General features: G+C 44.6%; 2 protein-coding genes across 2 annotated transcripts; one reads left to right on the top strand and one right to left on the bottom strand.

Moving 5' to 3' along the window:
* The first annotated feature begins 84 nt into the window (after positions 1 to 84).
* On the top strand, positions 85 to 7,034 carry LOC144121184 (protein HGH1 homolog). The gene is made up of 5 exons (XM_077654252.1): positions 85 to 343; positions 1,348 to 1,774; positions 2,973 to 3,094; positions 5,025 to 5,215; positions 5,876 to 7,034. The coding sequence occupies exons 1-5, from the start codon at positions 262 to 264 to the stop codon at positions 6,110 to 6,112; spliced, it is 1,059 nt and encodes a 352-aa protein (XP_077510378.1). The 5' UTR covers positions 85 to 261; the 3' UTR covers positions 6,113 to 7,034.
* Positions 7,035 to 7,169: 135 nt separating this feature from the next.
* Positions 7,170 to 14,917, bottom strand: LOC144121186 (N-acetylglucosaminyl-phosphatidylinositol de-N-acetylase-like). The gene is made up of 7 exons (XM_077654257.1): positions 14,444 to 14,917; positions 12,634 to 12,733; positions 11,770 to 11,860; positions 11,605 to 11,672; positions 11,410 to 11,441; positions 11,183 to 11,313; positions 7,170 to 7,577 (listed from the first exon to the last, which is right to left on the bottom strand). Exons 1-7 carry the CDS (start codon positions 14,673 to 14,675, stop codon positions 7,455 to 7,457), a joined length of 777 nt encoding a protein of 258 aa, XP_077510383.1. The 5' UTR covers positions 14,676 to 14,917; the 3' UTR covers positions 7,170 to 7,454.
* Positions 14,918 to 16,275: the final 1,358 nt, after the last annotated feature.

Here is a 16,275-nt window from a genome sequence, read left to right as displayed (position 1 = left end):
TACTCTACTAAAACAATATTCTTTTATTTTTGTTTATTTGTCTTTTAGGTTTTTCTAGCGGAAGTGACGAAACGGAAACGCAGCATTCGTCTCGTGTCCCTTGCGCTCCGCACGTGTTCGCATGTGTTTCAACTTTCAGAAACCTTGTCTGTTTCGTGTGTTTCGTTAGTTTCATCAAACTCAGCGGTTCGTGCTGCGAACTTTGTGATTTTTGTCGTGTAGTTTTCGACAATTTGCACATCAGCGGACTGCCGTGCCAGGATGACACCTGAGAGCGAACTCGTGCAGTTACTAGTGAAGAGCGCACCGATCGTGAAACAGCGGGCGCTATCTTACGTTGCAGGTTGGTGTGCGTGTGCCAGCGGGGGGGAAGTTGGTTGATGTAAACGATTTTTTTCTGTACCCATTTCCGAAGTGTTATGAGTACGCCGAGCAACGATGCTGTCCGCATGTGCGCATCGGAAGGGTGTGTTGAGAGTCGTCAATGGCGAGTGTAATGCTTGCAATGGGTTCAACAACGTGAGTGCCGTATTGGTAGGGTGCACTGCGTAGTATTGGAGCAGCTTTTGAGTGTGGTTGGCAGTAACCCGACTTTACTGCAACCCCATTCATATCCAGCCTGTTTTCCAAGCCCACCGATGGCTTGGCGAACTAGTTTAGTTTATTAATCTCGAAATAACGGGATACACTGTGAGAAGTTCCATGTGTAAATGAAGCTTGTGCACCCACTAATGGCAAGAGAACGCAGTTTGTGGAAATGCAAAATAGAGATCCTTAAATAGACCTCACTCGTCCGGCGTCATCAGCGCACGTGTTCGTGGCCGCGTGGACAAAACATGCGGCGTAGAAGAAAGGCAGCGGGAGAGCGCTTGTCACAAACAAAACCGGTTCAGAAGCGAAACTGGACGATTTTGCCCATCGGGCCACGACCCTTTGACGTCACATTCTTTACACCACGAAAAGGTCTATTCAAGTTAACCAGCTGCGCTCACTTCGGTAGTGCAGCTTGTGACTTGTTGAGGTCGGTGTTTTTCATGTCAAAGATGTTTTCTGTGCGGAGGCTGCGTACATATCAACTGTATGGTTTGTGCAGCCCTAAAAAAAAAAAATTCACGATGCATACTGAAGCACAGGCGCAGTCCAGGTTTTTTTGTTTTCAAACGAGGCAGGATAAGTACGTACATACATGTATGTAAAGGAACTGGCTCAATACACCTCGCCAGCTAATATGTAGGAGGGAAACGAAAATTGAAGTTTTACGGAGGAGGAGATGACTGAAAACCTCTCCTTGTTCTGCCTCTGCAACTATAGAGCCCTCAATTAAGAACTGTGCATTTTTGTTTACAGGACTCACAGACACAGAAGATGGACTTTCAATTCTCCACAGAAACTTGGATGACTTGGCCAAAGCTGTAGCTCTGCTAATACATGATGAAGATGCAGAGACAGCTTTGAAAGCGTGCAAGTGTTTGACCAACTTTACATCAGATTCTTCCATTTCCGAGCACCTACTTGAACATGACTATGGGGGCCTGCTGGAACACTTGCTCAAGATTGTGCTGTCAAATACTGACAGTCCAGCGACACTTCACTGCTGCGCCATTCTTTCGAACCTCACCCGAAGCAGGCATGGTGCAGAAAAGGTTTGGGCTGTGGTGGACAGGATGAACAAGTGTGATGACCTCCTGGAGGTGCTTGCCTCAAGATCTGACCAGAAATACGACCATATCAGCTTTGCGTTTTCAAACCTGTCACAGCTGGATAATGTCAGAAAGTGAGTGAATCAGCAGTGAACCTGACCCAGGTTGGGTGATTGTCTGGTCAGGAAAATATCAATATGGTGGGCGCATAAAACATTGTACAGTGAACATTGATAATTCGTAGACCGAAAGTTTGTCCAAATTATTTGGAGTTTGAATTAATTGAGCCTTTTCATTTTAATGCAGTTCGTGTTTGAGGCCAAAGCATAAGCTCAAAGAAGCCAGAGGTTCAAATTAATGAGTCTTCTTTATTTTCTTGCTCTTTTCATGCAAGAAATGAATGCATCTTTTTAGAAGATGCTTTAATTTTCCTTTATTGCTGTTACTCAACTACTGAAAACTGTCATTTTCAGTAGATTAACTGCATAAATTAGACCTTTTCAAAACAGACCAGGTAAATAGACCTGTGTTCACACAGCAGAAAGTTTAATGAGAACATGCCTGATACTGTGGCAGTATGTGCTCTCAATTCACACTGTTCTGTAAACTAAGAGTGGAACAGCAGTCAGGTAGTCACAGTACAGTTCCTGACCATGACATGCTATGGGGCTAGTTGGCGTTGCATCGTTTTCGACAGCATGTAGCAGCATGGGGACGGAGCACAGCACTTGTCTTTCTGTGCTCTGTTCTTGTGCTGAAAACAAGTTCTTGAGCGGCGGCTGCGTTTTTTATGGAGGAAAAACGCTAAGGCGCCCGTGTGCTGTGCGATGTCAGTGCACGTTAAAGATCACCAGGTGGTCGAAATTCTTCCGGAGCCCTCCACTACGGCACCTCTTCTTCCTTTCTTCTTTCACTCCCTCCTTTATCCCTTCCTTGACGGGGCGCAGTTTAGGTGTCCAGCCATATATGAGACAGATACTGCGCCATTTCCTTTCCCCCCCCCAAAAAAACCAATTATTATTATGAGTGATCTTGGATAGGCGAACTTTGGAAGAAAACTCGAAATTCCAATGAACCAAGAATCATTGTTGTGTACTTGTTTTTTATTGTTGTTGTTTTTGCTTTTTGTTTAAGTTCATGCTGCAGAGCGCCTAGAAACAGAGCTGGCTTGTAAACTTTGCTGCTTTTCAGGTGAGGCTGTAGGTCTGAGAGGAATCCCTGTTTTGCTAGTAGTTTTGCTCTCACTAGTGAAGAACCCTCCTACATGATTTCTAATGCTTTCTGAATAATACTTTGCCTGAAGGTTAATATAGAATGTCCCGATTATTATAGGTGGTTTCTGAATCAAGCAGCCAAGAGGATCCAGATGGTTTTCCCGTTCCTCACTCTGGAAACATCTACAGTCCGAAAACATGGTGCTGCTGGAGTATTGCGCAACTGCTGCTTTGAGACAGGTCTGTTTGATCTTGTGCATGTCTTTCATTCTTCAGCAGATCTTGCTGGCTGTTCATAACTTTCACACATGTGGAAAGATAGTTTTTGTACTTAAAACGCTGCATATCTTTTTTTTCCATGTATGTCTGTTTAGTTTCGCCAATAATGTCACTTCTGCTGCCCTGTAAACCAATGCACTGGTCAGCAAGTTGAACCTGATGAAGTGTCAACACCATGAAAGCTGCCACGTTGAATGTTCGCCGCGAACCAATAGCGGAGACAAGCTTGACCGACAGTTCTTGGTCTTGCAAAACATAGCCTCGCTGTTAATGAAGCTGAAATTTCTAACAAGCCAAAAGTGGTGAAGACATGAAATAATAACCACCATAACTTCAATACTAAAAAAAAAATACCTAGATGGAATGGATAATACTGGTAGCTTTATGTGGTGGACAAATAAGGATGGGGACATGACATTCGTGGTGGGGTGGCATGGAGAACAAGGAGATGGGAGAAGGGCAATAAATGTTGAGTAGGCATGATGCTTCTGTGGCACTGCTCTTCATGAAAATTAAATTAACAGAATGCAGCAGAAGTGGAAAGTTACACATTACAAAGAGGGGGTCCAGTGCATTGTGCCGAGCGAAGTGCTCGACAGATTTTTCTGTAGCTCGGCAAGTTTGGAGAGTGGCGACTGGCACCCTTTGCCTCCCCTTGGCACCATTACTGTACGTAGCACTGCCAAATGATGTGGATGATGACTGCACTCACAAAAGAAAAATAAAAAGCTCCTCCGTCCCCTCCCTTCTTGATACTGCCAGTATGTAACATGTCGGAAAGGGACAGCTGCAGCAACAACTGTGTTGCGTGTTTGCTACAGAACAGGTTGTTGTTGATTCACGGATGCTTTAACGACGGAGAAGACTGACCTGACTTTCCTGCGTTGTGGAGCGGAGTGGGTGCAGCCCAGACAGCTGTGTACTTCGGCCTTTGGGGACTAGCGCATGTGTGGCTTGCAGGCAGATCTGTTCAGAGTCCTTTCAGGGCCCTTTCTCCTAACATTACAGTGTATGCATTTAGGCTTTGCACTGTTGACGTGATTTGGGCAAATATGGCAGCCACTTAATGGACTTAGGTCATGGATCATTAACTCTGCCCTCTGAAGTTTGCACGTGTTTTTATGGATGGGCGCAGACTTCTGCACTTACAGTTTTGAGCTTTATGAGCACGTAGGGGTATATGTGGTCACGGAGTTCTCTGCCTAACCATTTTTAGTTTGCGGGGATCCTTAGAAAGGCAAATTGAAGTTGGCCTGCATTGATAGATTACTACATTCAAACAGCAAATATACTACTTTCACTGAAAATTGAGCTTTTATAAGCTAGAAAAGGCCAGAAATTGAAAGAAGAAAAAAAAGGTGTTTTCATCATTGGCTGATGAAAGTACACTGCAGTGCGTCAACACAGAGCCACTTTTGGTGTAGATTTCACGGATTTGAACCGAGTGGTGTGAAATTTTTTAAACGCAGTTTCCTCAAGCAACAAATGCGTCTTTTTGCTGGAAAAATATCAACATACCCGGAGATACAAGGTCACCAAGACCTCAAGAAGTGAGAGCGATGTGCGGCTGAATGATGCACAACTGGCACCTCTATTTGCTAAGACTCCATTCACACCCAAAAAGTAGTTCACCATTGGTTAAATTTATAATCAGACAGGCCAGTTACTGAATGCCTTGTCTATGATTTGCAGTGCTTCGGGTTATGCCGCTCCATGTTTTCATCAAAACCTTCACCAAGGCTTTGAGAAGTGCAAGTGATACAGAGGGGAGCGATATGCTCTTGCGGGCATGCTAGTACTTGCATAGCTTCTACAACGTTGTACATGAAATGTGATACAGAGCATCGTCATTTCAGTCAGTGGCACCTCACAAAGCAATCTGTCCTTGCAGAGAGTAACGAGTGGCTCCTGGGTCCCGATGTGGACATCCTTTCTCGGCTGCTTTATCCCCTCGTGGGCCCCGAGGAGCTAGACGATGACGAGATGGAGAAGTTGCCATTGGAACTTCAATATCTGGGCAGCGACAAGCAGCGGGAAGAGAACCCTGAAATTCGCCAGATGCTCATCGAGGCAATCACTCAGGTACAGTGAGCACTTCACTGTAATGATAACAAATTGCAAGGCATCCTTCAGGTTAGCCAACACCTAAGTGTAGTGCGAGACGTGTGCTCTGAGTAGAAGCGAAAAACTCCATGCAGTTAGCAGATAGAGCTCTCCGGCTTACGGCAACACCATGTGACAACTGTTCATACACAAATAACATGGATTTCTCATCAGTTGCTGAACTCGTAGAGTGCTGGATACTTGTAACACACATGGGAACAATGTTGAAGCATCAGAAAGCAAAGCATTCTTTAAGTGTGGAGCCAAGCAGCAACTTCAGTTCTAAAGCCATGCAGGGTTGTTTCCTGCTAACGTTTAACAATTATGAACACGGCAATTAAATTTTATCCCATTTCAGTGTTTGTTTTCATGACCTCAAGCAGCAAGTCTCTAGCAGAAATCATATCATACTGCTACCGTTGGCAAAGTTGAACCGGATGCAAAGAAGAGGGTCATGGAATTAATGTATGTCTGAAGGCACATGTAAAGACTTTCATATGGTAAACAAATTTAAGTCGGAGAAACTTTCTGTAGCGTGTGTTTTTAGCCACTTAAAAAATCGTACATTTGCAGGGGCTGTTTTTCTTTGATGTTTAAGGTAAAGAACACCAGTGACAATGCTTCTTTTACGTATTGCAGCTGTGTGCCACTAAGAAGTGCAGAGAGCAGATCAAGAACTCTGGAGCCTATTATGTGCTGCGAGAGTTGCACAAGGTGGAAAGCTGTCGCCCTGTGGTTGTGGCGTGCGAAAATCTGGTCGACATCCTTATTAGCGACGAGCCAGAGCCCGGCATGGAAAACCTCAAGGACGTCGACATTCCCGAACACCTCGTGGAGAAATTTGAGGCTTACAACAGAGAGCTGCTGAAGGAGTAAATGTAAATGTGTGCAGAGTGAAGTCTAGTCTCCCTCTCTGTCTCTCCATAAAGTCATGTATTGCATTTTTCAAGCGCTCATGAAAGCTAAACACATTTTTCTGCAACTTTGTGACAATTCTGCCAATTTTTAAAATGTATGAATGCTTTAATATCCTGAAACCTTTTCAGGTTCCACATGCAGTGCAGCTGGCCAAAAGAATTCATGAATTAAGCTCTTGAAAAATGTCCAGCCACGCTAAGCTATAAAAGTGCCGTGGAACTGCTAGCTGTGATGTGTCAGGCACGAAGCCTGCTTGGACCCATTAGGGGGGCTTAATAGCGGAAACATAGTCAAGAGGAAATCGATGCAATCCAATGACTCAATGGAATTCAAAAGTGAGAACTACTTGTTCAGTCTGTTGTAAAAAGAAATCTTGACCAGCAGGTTTTAAACGTGCAGATTGCCATGATAGCCACATAATTTGCCATCCTGTGTAGAGTCTGTTATCTGAAGACTTCAGTAATTGAAGAATGTAGTATGCACAGTATGCATGCAATAAAGCATTGATAGAAACGTGAAAAATAGTCATTGCCGCATTGGTCTCATCTCAAGATCAGGCAACAATCGGCCAGCCTTTTACCAACTAAATACCATGATACAAACACGTCTTGACAGTTTCTTTGGGGGTAAATTGAGAATTCGAACTTTCAGATAATTCAAACATTTTTTCCGGTCCCTTGAAGTTCGAAATGAGCTTTTACTGTATTTTCTGGTAAGTAGTGTGTGGATTCTCAATGCTTTGGTTGGCCGAACGCCTGCATAACTGACGTTTACACTGAATCAAATGCTTTTTGTAGCCTGCAAAGGGTTCTTGATAATGAAAAACCATCATCCATGGGTCATTTTTGTTAATTCTTTAACCGGCTATTCAGATTAGAAATTCTGCTCAACAGCTTTTTGTCATCGAACATATGCATAGCCACACAACTAGAGCTCCTGACATTCTGCAACCAAGCATCACTCCTTTTATTCGCATTCTACAAAAGTTGCAGAATGAGAAAAAAGCCACTCAATATACATAAAGAACACCTAACATTTTATTAAAAAAAAAAATCTTCAAAATGTCCAGCCAAACAAATGACGAGCACCTAGAGACCTAGTGTAAAAATAATGCTAATATGTAGTGGCATCATCAATGAACAAAACACACTAATGACTCTGCTCTGTGAGCACCACTTTTCTACAATTAAGTGGACCTGCACTCCAGTCTCAATTCACCGAGGTAAAGACGGCGAAGAGGAGTAAAAGGGACGGAAAAATTTTTTTTGATCAAGCCAGCCGGCAACAGGAAGTCCATAAATCAGTCATCCTTGCTTTCATCAGCGATGACTTCAGACAGCGTGTTTACAACCATATAGCGGGAGAAAAAGCTGTACAAGTGGCGAAACCACAGCATCTGACTCTTATGCTTGTAGAGTGCAACCTGCGAAAATCAGAAAAAAAAAAATTAATGAATGCAAAAGACTTGCTCAAATCATTCATGCAAGGTTAAATGCTTTGAACAAACTACTAGTAGTAAAAGGTACTCAGTGCTCTCGGCTATAAAAACTCGCACTCTCAAAAGGTGAGAATATAGTGTATGAACACACTTCAGTAGTTTTCCTTCCCTGTGTGAACAAAGCTAGAGCTTATTCCCTCTCTCTTCTTCTGTATAACCGCAAAACTCTTCATACATATCTTTTTTTTTTTCCTTTTAACCATAACACTTGGTAGTCCGTGTAAAATACAACTATTGAACTTGCTATTCCCAATGTATTGATTTTATCGGCAGCTTTGCAATGGTCTCAGTACATAGGCTAGTTGTGTGTTTCAAATAAACAAATGACCTGAAAGAAGGCAGGCTAGAAAAGCAGTGTCCCTATTTTTCTTGGCACTTGGCTGTCTGCGCCTTACTTTTTTTTTCCCACCTTTTATTCTTGGACGATGCTGTTTTTTGAGCGATCCCTGTTAACCCTTATTGCTTACATGTTCTTTGTGCGCATGTCAGGTTCTTGTAGAGAGTGTTATTCGTTGAATTTTGACGTACTGGCAATTGTTATCACCTTGGCTGTTCTTGTAATATTGCTCACTCTGCTTGGCCCTAGGGCTGCAGTATTTTGTAAATAAATAAACAACATGGGAAACAGGCTTGCATCCAAAACAATTGCAAAAAGGAGAACCTTTGTATACCTTTTACTGTTTTTCTCATCGTATGATTTCAGCACGACATATCACCATGCAAAGCAATAGCCAATACATGGCTAAAGTTCTCAAAGAGCCTATGATTTCGCTATACTTCTCCGGACCTGAAATTAGGCTAGACCATCAATGTTGCTAAGATGGGCAGGCACTTGCAACTTTGTCAAGTCCAACACGCGAATATACACTAGTCAGTATAGCTGGATACTGACGATTCAAACTCAAATGGTTCAATAATCCATGCCTGTGGTCAGTTAAATTAAATTTCAAAGCTTCAGTTGACCAACCATGTTTTCAATGCATTTTAAATCTGCTTAAGGAAATATGTGCACAAATAATAAATCAATTTAGTTAAGTAATTAATTGGTCTTTTTTTTTTATGTAAGAACGCTACCTAAGCTTAGAGGAATAGTGAACTGAAATATGCTGCCGAGACTTCTGGCCAAAATGGCGCTGGCAGTAACCAAAACCGCTTTTTTTGGAAGAAAAATAAATGGAACGTAATTATTTTAACGAATATTTCTCGAACCACCCCACCTAGCAGCTGCGTGTGAAAGCTCCCACAATACAAGATGAGACATCAACCCTACCCATTGCAAGCTATCACCAGCACAAAGTGCACGAAAGTAGACGCGTTTGACATGCTTTTGTTTCGATGCACAGTTCATTTCGTTCGGCTTCCTCATGTCCACGCTTCAAATTCCTCTGCCTATCTCTTGTGCTTGTGTTCTTTGGGTGACAACTTGCCTAATTTGGTCAGAATTAATAAATCCCCACTATCTGCAGCGATGGTGAGCCAAAGTCGCAACAGAGATTGTACCAGCACAGCTATCTCACGCCCACTAGAAGAACGTTCAAGGCATGAGCGATTTTGTAATGCTTCAACTGACCCGTAAAACCACATTTATATCAGGCTTCCACGTATGATACTGCACCTAAAGCACTGTTCGAGCTTTTGGACTCTCCATGCATTCTTGCAACGTTTAGTATAGACGCTTGTAAGCATGGCATGAGACAGGGAATCCGCAACTGTGCACTGCCAACCAGCTTGCCTAAGGCACTACTGAGGGTAGCCATGACATCATGCCCGCCAGCTGGTAGCCAGGAGTGAACGGAGTATGACCTGGAAGCCGCTCACAAAACATAAAAAATACACCGATCCGACCATAATAAACGGGGCCATGACTTTATACTAGGGTAATCATATCTTAAGAATGAAAACATGGTGCTTCCACGTTTCTCAATACTCTCAGATTTTTAATTCAGTATCCCTTTAAGGGGGCTCTGAAACACCGTCCGAGGACAGCACATGAACCCTCAATCACTGCATTGTGTTGTCATGAACACCTGAGCCAAGTAATACACCTCTGCATGCAGCAGAGAACCCACAATCATGTGCAAAGGCGGGCGAGCCCTTTTTGGCGACGTTTTCATGCTTGCACCCTCCTCCGTTGCACGCTCCTGCGTATACCAGTTCAGAGATGGCTATTGGTTAGAATCTTTTAGACATCAGGCAGCAACCATGGCCACAGCCAGTAAGCCGCGTAGCTTCGGAGGGCCAGGAAGCTCCGACCTTTCAGCATGCAAAAAGTGACGAGAGGAGAGGAAAAGGCACGAAGACGATGAAATTCAAAATTTGGCTTCTAGTAAGTGCATTTCAAAAATTCTTGCTGGAGGATATTCAAGAAGTAGCATCCTTTAACGTCTCATACATACCGCAACTTTATTAGAGCCCTTTCAAAGCCTCATTAAGCTATCAAGAAAGAGTGGAGAACTGGGTCGTAGTAATTAAGATAAAATGACCTATGCCCAAGGCTGATTATAACCGCAAGCGAGCGTACAAAATACTTGGGCTGACTGTCTTCGTTGACTCTCTTTCCGCAAGGCCAAAATGGCCCCTTCATTTTATCTGGCAGCAAGATAAGGATGAATCACCTAATCTTAATGGACGGAAGGACACTACAAAGGATGGGCTTCCGGTTGCTATCTTTTCTGCCAGCACAATCTTATTGGAAGGAGGGTATCTCCTCAGTTTGCGTTCCAGATGAAAAAGTGCTTTGAAACTTGAAACAGTTTGGTTCTGTGTGCCAAGTATAAGATGATGAAGCGCAAGCTTTCCTCTAGCAACATGACACCCTTGCATATCTGCATGACTGTAGTGTTATTTGCAGTACAAGAAAAATACACATGAACGAAACCCTTCAACCAATCACTGTGGAAGCAACCAATAGCATTTGCTGAACATCGCATCTGCTGTCAGATATCACCACTGTAGACTGCCGCTACTGACCTCGAACAGGAATTTTTGGAAAGAACAAAATAATAATTATGGTATGTACCCATTTACTTAGTTATTTTTTTCTGTCAAAAATTTTAAATTGTGGGATGTAACGTCCCAAAGCGACACATCGGCTATGATAGACATGGTGGACAGCTTCAGATTAATTTAGACCACCTAAGGTTTTCCAATGCATGTTGACATTGCAGCACATGGGAGTTTTTGTATTTAAGCTTGATTGAAATACGGCCACCATGGCCGGGATCAAATCCACAACATTGGGATCACCAGCCAAACCAGCCGAGCCACCGCAGCTCTTGGTATTATAATCTAATCAACATTATTAAGTAACTGAATTCTTTTTCCCTCTTCCACACTCTTAAAAGCAACCCTCAGGATATTATCACAGCCGCGTAATAACATTTGAATAAATACCGTCTGATTTTTTACACACTCATGGCTGATGAGGCATTGTCACATTCCAGACTATAAACCTACATGCTCAGTTTGTGTGGCAATGCCCCACCATGCCTCTCAGCATCTTTCCATTTCTCCATTACAGATCAACTCACCTTAACAAGGGACACCATGCTCCACGGAAGCACATAGGCATGCTCCGAGAGAATGTAGCTCAAAGGCACATCCAGCAAGCCAACATACTTCCGTAGCTTGTTTACCGACTCAAGTACAAAGAGCCTGCAGCCTTCACATAAGGACAAAGAAACAAAAACGTAAGGCAAAGCAACTCAAGAGCCCTGTCTCCACAAATCAGCAACATGGTACTTTTGTCAATACATACCAGCAGGAGCAAGATGCTTCTTGAGTATGCCCCTACAAGGAGAGAAAGTTTACGAGATCACAATCATGCAAGGGGACAAAAAATTAATCTAACATTGCATACGGGCACTAAGCATCGCTTTGAATTGCGTTCCATTTCTCTTGAAATAGTTCTAGAGGGGGAATGCAGGAGCTAATGTCATACTACATGACCTACACGACTCCCTTGTGGATTGCTATGTGATTCAGGTGGCCACTGACTCCAGACTGGTCAAACGTGATGACCTGCAGAGCAAAGAAAAAATGCATAAAATGGTAAACAATGAATTAAAAAATATATATAATGGTTCCACTTCCTTTGGCAAGGGAAAGTTTCACTTACGGAGTCAACACAGAGGCACTTCACGTATTTCTGCACAATCCTACCCACAAGGTTCGAGTTCCACATGCATTCTGGATCGTCAGGCATGTTGCTAAAAGAAAACGAAAGTAACACTCAGTATAGAATCAATGAAGTCCACGAGGACAAATTTATTGGCTATTGTTGAGAGAACGGAAGGGGGAGTTCTATTTACACAATGCTTTTCTATATATTTTTTTGTCGAAAAGATGGGCACCATTGTGGTTTACACACAAAAATTCTTTGCTTGAAAGTGGGGTAGGTGTTAATGAATTCACTGCACGTGTAAGCACAGTATCCACTGCTCTCAATGACAAAAAATAAAATATTAGTAACAGCATATGTGCAATGAACGAGATTAAATAAGAATGCAAGACATGCCGCAGGGCCACTCAAAAAGACTACTAATTTATTTAAAAAAAAGAAAGGATATGGGGGGGGGAACAGGCACAGGAAAACAGTTAACTTTTATGCTTTGTCCTGTGTCATTTCTGAGCACAAGTGGCCACAGAAGTTTGCACAAAAAAGAAACCACACACACACAAAAAAACATTCTCACCATCTGCTCGCACTGGCAGGCCATCAAGTTGATTTCGTAATTTGAACTTTTCTAGGTGCCTGTATATATCTTGCGATTCAAGATATCACAAGCTCTTTGCTCATTGTTGTCGTCTTGGTTTGACAGCAGGGTTTTTTTTCTTAAACATGGTAATAAAAGCGAGCTCGTGGCGTAGGCTTGGTGCTCACAGAGCCTTGACCCTGAACCTGCTCCCTGCCACAGTTTTCAATGCAGCTTTCGCAACACTGTGCTTAGTAAAGGCCATCGAAAACACCAATGCCACAAACCTGTGTTGTACAATGATCAGGTTTTCACTCGGGATGCCCAAAGAACAACAGCTGCTGTGCAGCTCCTCTTTTCTTTCGCTTCCCTGGCGGTAGTAGTTGCCTGGAAAATGCAACGGAAACTGAATTCATGCTTCCTATCCTCTTTAGTCACAAATTATAATCCAGTGGGAGGAAAAGCTCCAGATTTTTGTATGGAATATGCCTAGATTTCACCGAAATTCCACTTTCCCAGAGGACTAAGTATGCACGTTCTGTTGGGTCATCATAACTGTACACTACTTTCAGAGTCTCAATTATGCTTCATCTGGCCCACTTCTGTAAAATGCAGTCATGACATAAACAATCGGGCGTACTTGAAGCCTTTTGGTTTGGTTCTATAGGGTTTAACGTTCCAGAACGACTAAGGCTATAAGGGATGACTAAATGGAGGACTCCGGAAAATTTCGACCACTTGCGGACCTTTAGTGTGCACTGACACTGCACAGTACACGGGCCTCTTGCATTTCGCCTCCATCAAAAATGCAACCACCGCAGCCAGGATCGAACCAGCGTATTTCGAGCCAGCAGCAGAGACTACTCAGCCACTGCGGCGGCTGTATTTGAAGCCTTTTAAAGCACTAATACACACAAAACAAGCATACGAAATCATGCTCTCCAGAGCCACACCAGCACTTCGAAAAATGCTGATGTGTCAATTTTAAAAGCGGTTTTCTGCATTCATTTCATCTGCCTAATTACAGTTTTTCACAGAGTGTTCAAAATAAATATAAGCTCAGGCTATTCATTGCAAATTATATGGTAGCAGTAATTGGAGCCAACACAAAGAAAGTTACCAAAAGGGCGAACGAATGCATGCTTCGCAGATGTACGCATTATGCTCTAGAAAAGTGCTCAACATGCAAGGTAACTTAGGCAAGACAGCTTCTTTGCCACATATATCAAAAGCGTGATTACCACACCCTTCACATAAGACAGAGGATGGCAATAATCAGAAGGAAAAACTACCATCTTCACGTAATATGTGTCGCACCGATCAGACTTGCTCAAAGTATGTGTGTGGTCCACTGCAGAAATAAGCGATATCTGATTGTAGCTGCTGGGTGTCACAATCAATACTAGCACAAAAGTGCAGCCATATAGCCATACTGCCCACACAGACATCAGCACTGCAACTCAGAATGAGCAGGTGTTCTCGAATGTCGCGTATTTTGGTCTACACTGCACCACTGACATTCCCTAGACAAATCCGAAGGGGCCTGCAGTGATACAATCGCCGGACTACTTCAGCAAAAGTGAACGAAACCTGCTCGGTTAACCATCATGTGCCATAAGCAAAATGCTTTGACGCTGGTACTGGTATCCGAAACTGCCGGTCAAAGAAGAACGTCACACAATTCGCTGTCACGGGGTGGCGGCACCGGCAGCGATTTTTTTTTACCTCCAGCAGAGGCCCGGCAAATCATGCAATGCGTTTTCTAGTGTAATTTGCAAGAATGTCACATATATAACAAAAACAAAGAGCACGCGCGGAGCGCGCTATGCTCGTCTACGCGTGCGCAACTGCAGCCTGTCGCAACAACAGGCTACCGGCTGGTGATGTTACTTAATGCGCAGAATTCCCCAGAATTTTAGCGCAAGTGCCCAGGTCAGCCTGGCTGGACGGTACAGTGCATCACGCCCGCCGTTCGATCTCGCAGGTTTCGGGTATCGGCTGGAATTTTTTTTTTTTTGCCTGAAACAAAAGCGCTGCATTGCGTTGAAGACCGCACTCTGCGCACAGGAAGCACAGTACACCAGCACGCACGCTCACCGTTCGACAGGCACAGGACATACAGGTCGCATTTCCGCTGCAGTAAACCGAGCACCGTCGGACCGAAGAACATGCACTCGTCGTCGGGATGGGCAATAACAAGCAGCACTCTGCCCACGGCACCGATGTTCTTGCGCGTCCTTAGTCGCCGAATGTTGCACACAAACAGGTAGAACAGGAGCAGCACTGACACGACGAACACGCTGAGCGAGAGCCACCACCCGTACTCCATGCTGGGGAGGCGCGAACCACCGGCGCTTATCGCCGTACCTTCGTCGAAGGAATGCGAGGCTGGGACGTCACGTTCATCGTTCACTAGGCCTCATCGCGCACTAGAACTAGCCAGGGCACACACACAAAGACTTCGCAGCAGGCAGGAATCAGTTCGCCACGGCGAAGGGACGCACTGCAGCCGCAGAAGGCGCGCCTTATACACCGCAGGAAGGACGTTTCAAAAGTGGCAACACGTCATTCGAGTTGCCAGACGAACGAACGGTTGACGGCGGCATTGTGCATAAAAGGTCCACGTGCAGCACAGTTGCAGGGGGTGTCTACCTAATTTGACACCCGCAATGATTCCGTTGTTACTACTACCGTAAAGTTGAAGACGCTTATGCCTTGTGGGCATTATCGTACTGAGGCAACAGTTGGAATGGGAAAATGTGTTCGCTCCCACATTCTTCCACAAACTGAATGCCAGCCGTCCTCATGAAAAGGAGCGCATTAGCGGCGACTGCGAGCTCTTGGATGTTAACTCTCTGCCCCTGCCTGCGCTGGAATGAGCACGCATGGCCAGGCAATTTCTGCGGTGGTTGTTGCGGCAACGGCGGCCGTGTCACGTCCTGCACCCGGCTCGCAAAACCGAAACTATTAAAACAGAACGAACAAGATACCCGTGGAAGTCAGCCGCAATCTAATAAAAATTGGTGTATAGGAAAGGAAGGCGCAGTCTCACATGGCGATGGCCACCTCAGCGGCGCCGTACGTGAGGAAAAAGGGGAGCCGTAGATGAGGGTTTCGGATAAATATCAACTACCTGGGGTTCTTTACTGTGATGTCGCCACAAGAAGACACGGTCGGCGGCTAACACGAGGCAAGAGGAGCCCAGCTAACCCATGTGTGAGATGGAAGACGACTGATTTTGAGAAAAGAAAAGGCACACTGTCCCGGCCGCACCGTACAACGCTTTTGGCGTGTTCACCGAGAAGGGAGACAGTTACTGCGCCATTTCCTTCCCCCAGAGAGACTAATATAACCATTGGCAGTTTTTGAGGAAAGGAAATGGCGCAGTAACTGTCTCCCTTCTACTGCGCCATTTCCTCCCCCAGAAAGTCTAATATAACCACTGGCAGTTTTCCAGGAAAGGAAATGGCGCAGTAACTGCCTCCCTTCTTAATGGACATGTGTCAAACGGTCCGTGATCGAGGAAGGTGGGAGTTAACGAAGGGGAAAGAAAAGAGGCCCCGGAATAATATCGACCACCTGGGAATCTTTAAAGTGCATGACATATATATATCGCACAACAGTCAGGCGCCTTTTAAGTTTCGACACGGCAAGGAGGCTCAGTATCCTCGCGCTGGGCTGTGCCAAAGCACAGTCAAGCGCCGCCAGAACTATGGGGAGGGAACGTACACAAGGCCACGCACACGTGCCTCGCGCTACCGAGGTTGCCTTCGGGTGGTGAGGGCGCTCACCAACGTTACTAGGTTATTATTAGATAGGGCAGATATCTAGTACTGTTGGGCGCTCACCAGCAATCACGTGACCACCGTGCACGCAGCCATGCATCGCGCCTCGTGCAGCATTCGTTGTCAGTAGGTGGGACGTGCAGT

Source organism: Amblyomma americanum, chromosome 2, assembly GCF_052857255.1.
Source record: "Amblyomma americanum isolate KBUSLIRL-KWMA chromosome 2, ASM5285725v1, whole genome shotgun sequence".
NCBI lineage: Eukaryota > Metazoa > Arthropoda > Arachnida > Ixodida > Ixodidae > Amblyomma > Amblyomma americanum.
Note: the sequence above shows the minus strand (reverse complement) of the source record. Positions and strands in the feature narration are given on the sequence as shown.

What these genes read in the sequence shown, in the direction of transcription:
- LOC144121184 (XM_077654252.1), top strand. Translation starts at nt 262, where the DNA reads ATGACACCTGAGAGCGAACTCGTGCAGTTACTAGTGAAGAGCGCACCG. An exon ending in CAGCTGGATAATGTCAGAAA is followed by an intron (nt 1,775 to 2,972) that starts GTGAGTGAATCA and finishes CGATTATTATAG; the next exon opens with GTGGTTTCTGAATCAAGCAG. An exon ending in CAACTGCTGCTTTGAGACAG is followed by an intron (nt 3,095 to 5,024) that starts GTCTGTTTGATC and finishes CTGTCCTTGCAG; the next exon opens with AGAGTAACGAGTGGCTCCTG.
- LOC144121186 (XM_077654257.1), bottom strand. Translation starts at nt 14,675, where the DNA reads ATGGAGTACGGGTGGTGGCTCTCGCTCAGCGTGTTCGTCGTGTCAGTG. An exon ending in CTGATCATTGTACAACACAG is followed by an intron (nt 11,861 to 12,633) that starts GTTTGTGGCATT and finishes GTTTTCTTTTAG; the next exon opens with CAACATGCCTGACGATCCAG. An exon ending in GCAATCCACAAGGGAGTCGT is followed by an intron (nt 11,442 to 11,604) that starts GTAGGTCATGTA and finishes CTCTCCTTGTAG; the next exon opens with GGGCATACTCAAGAAGCATC.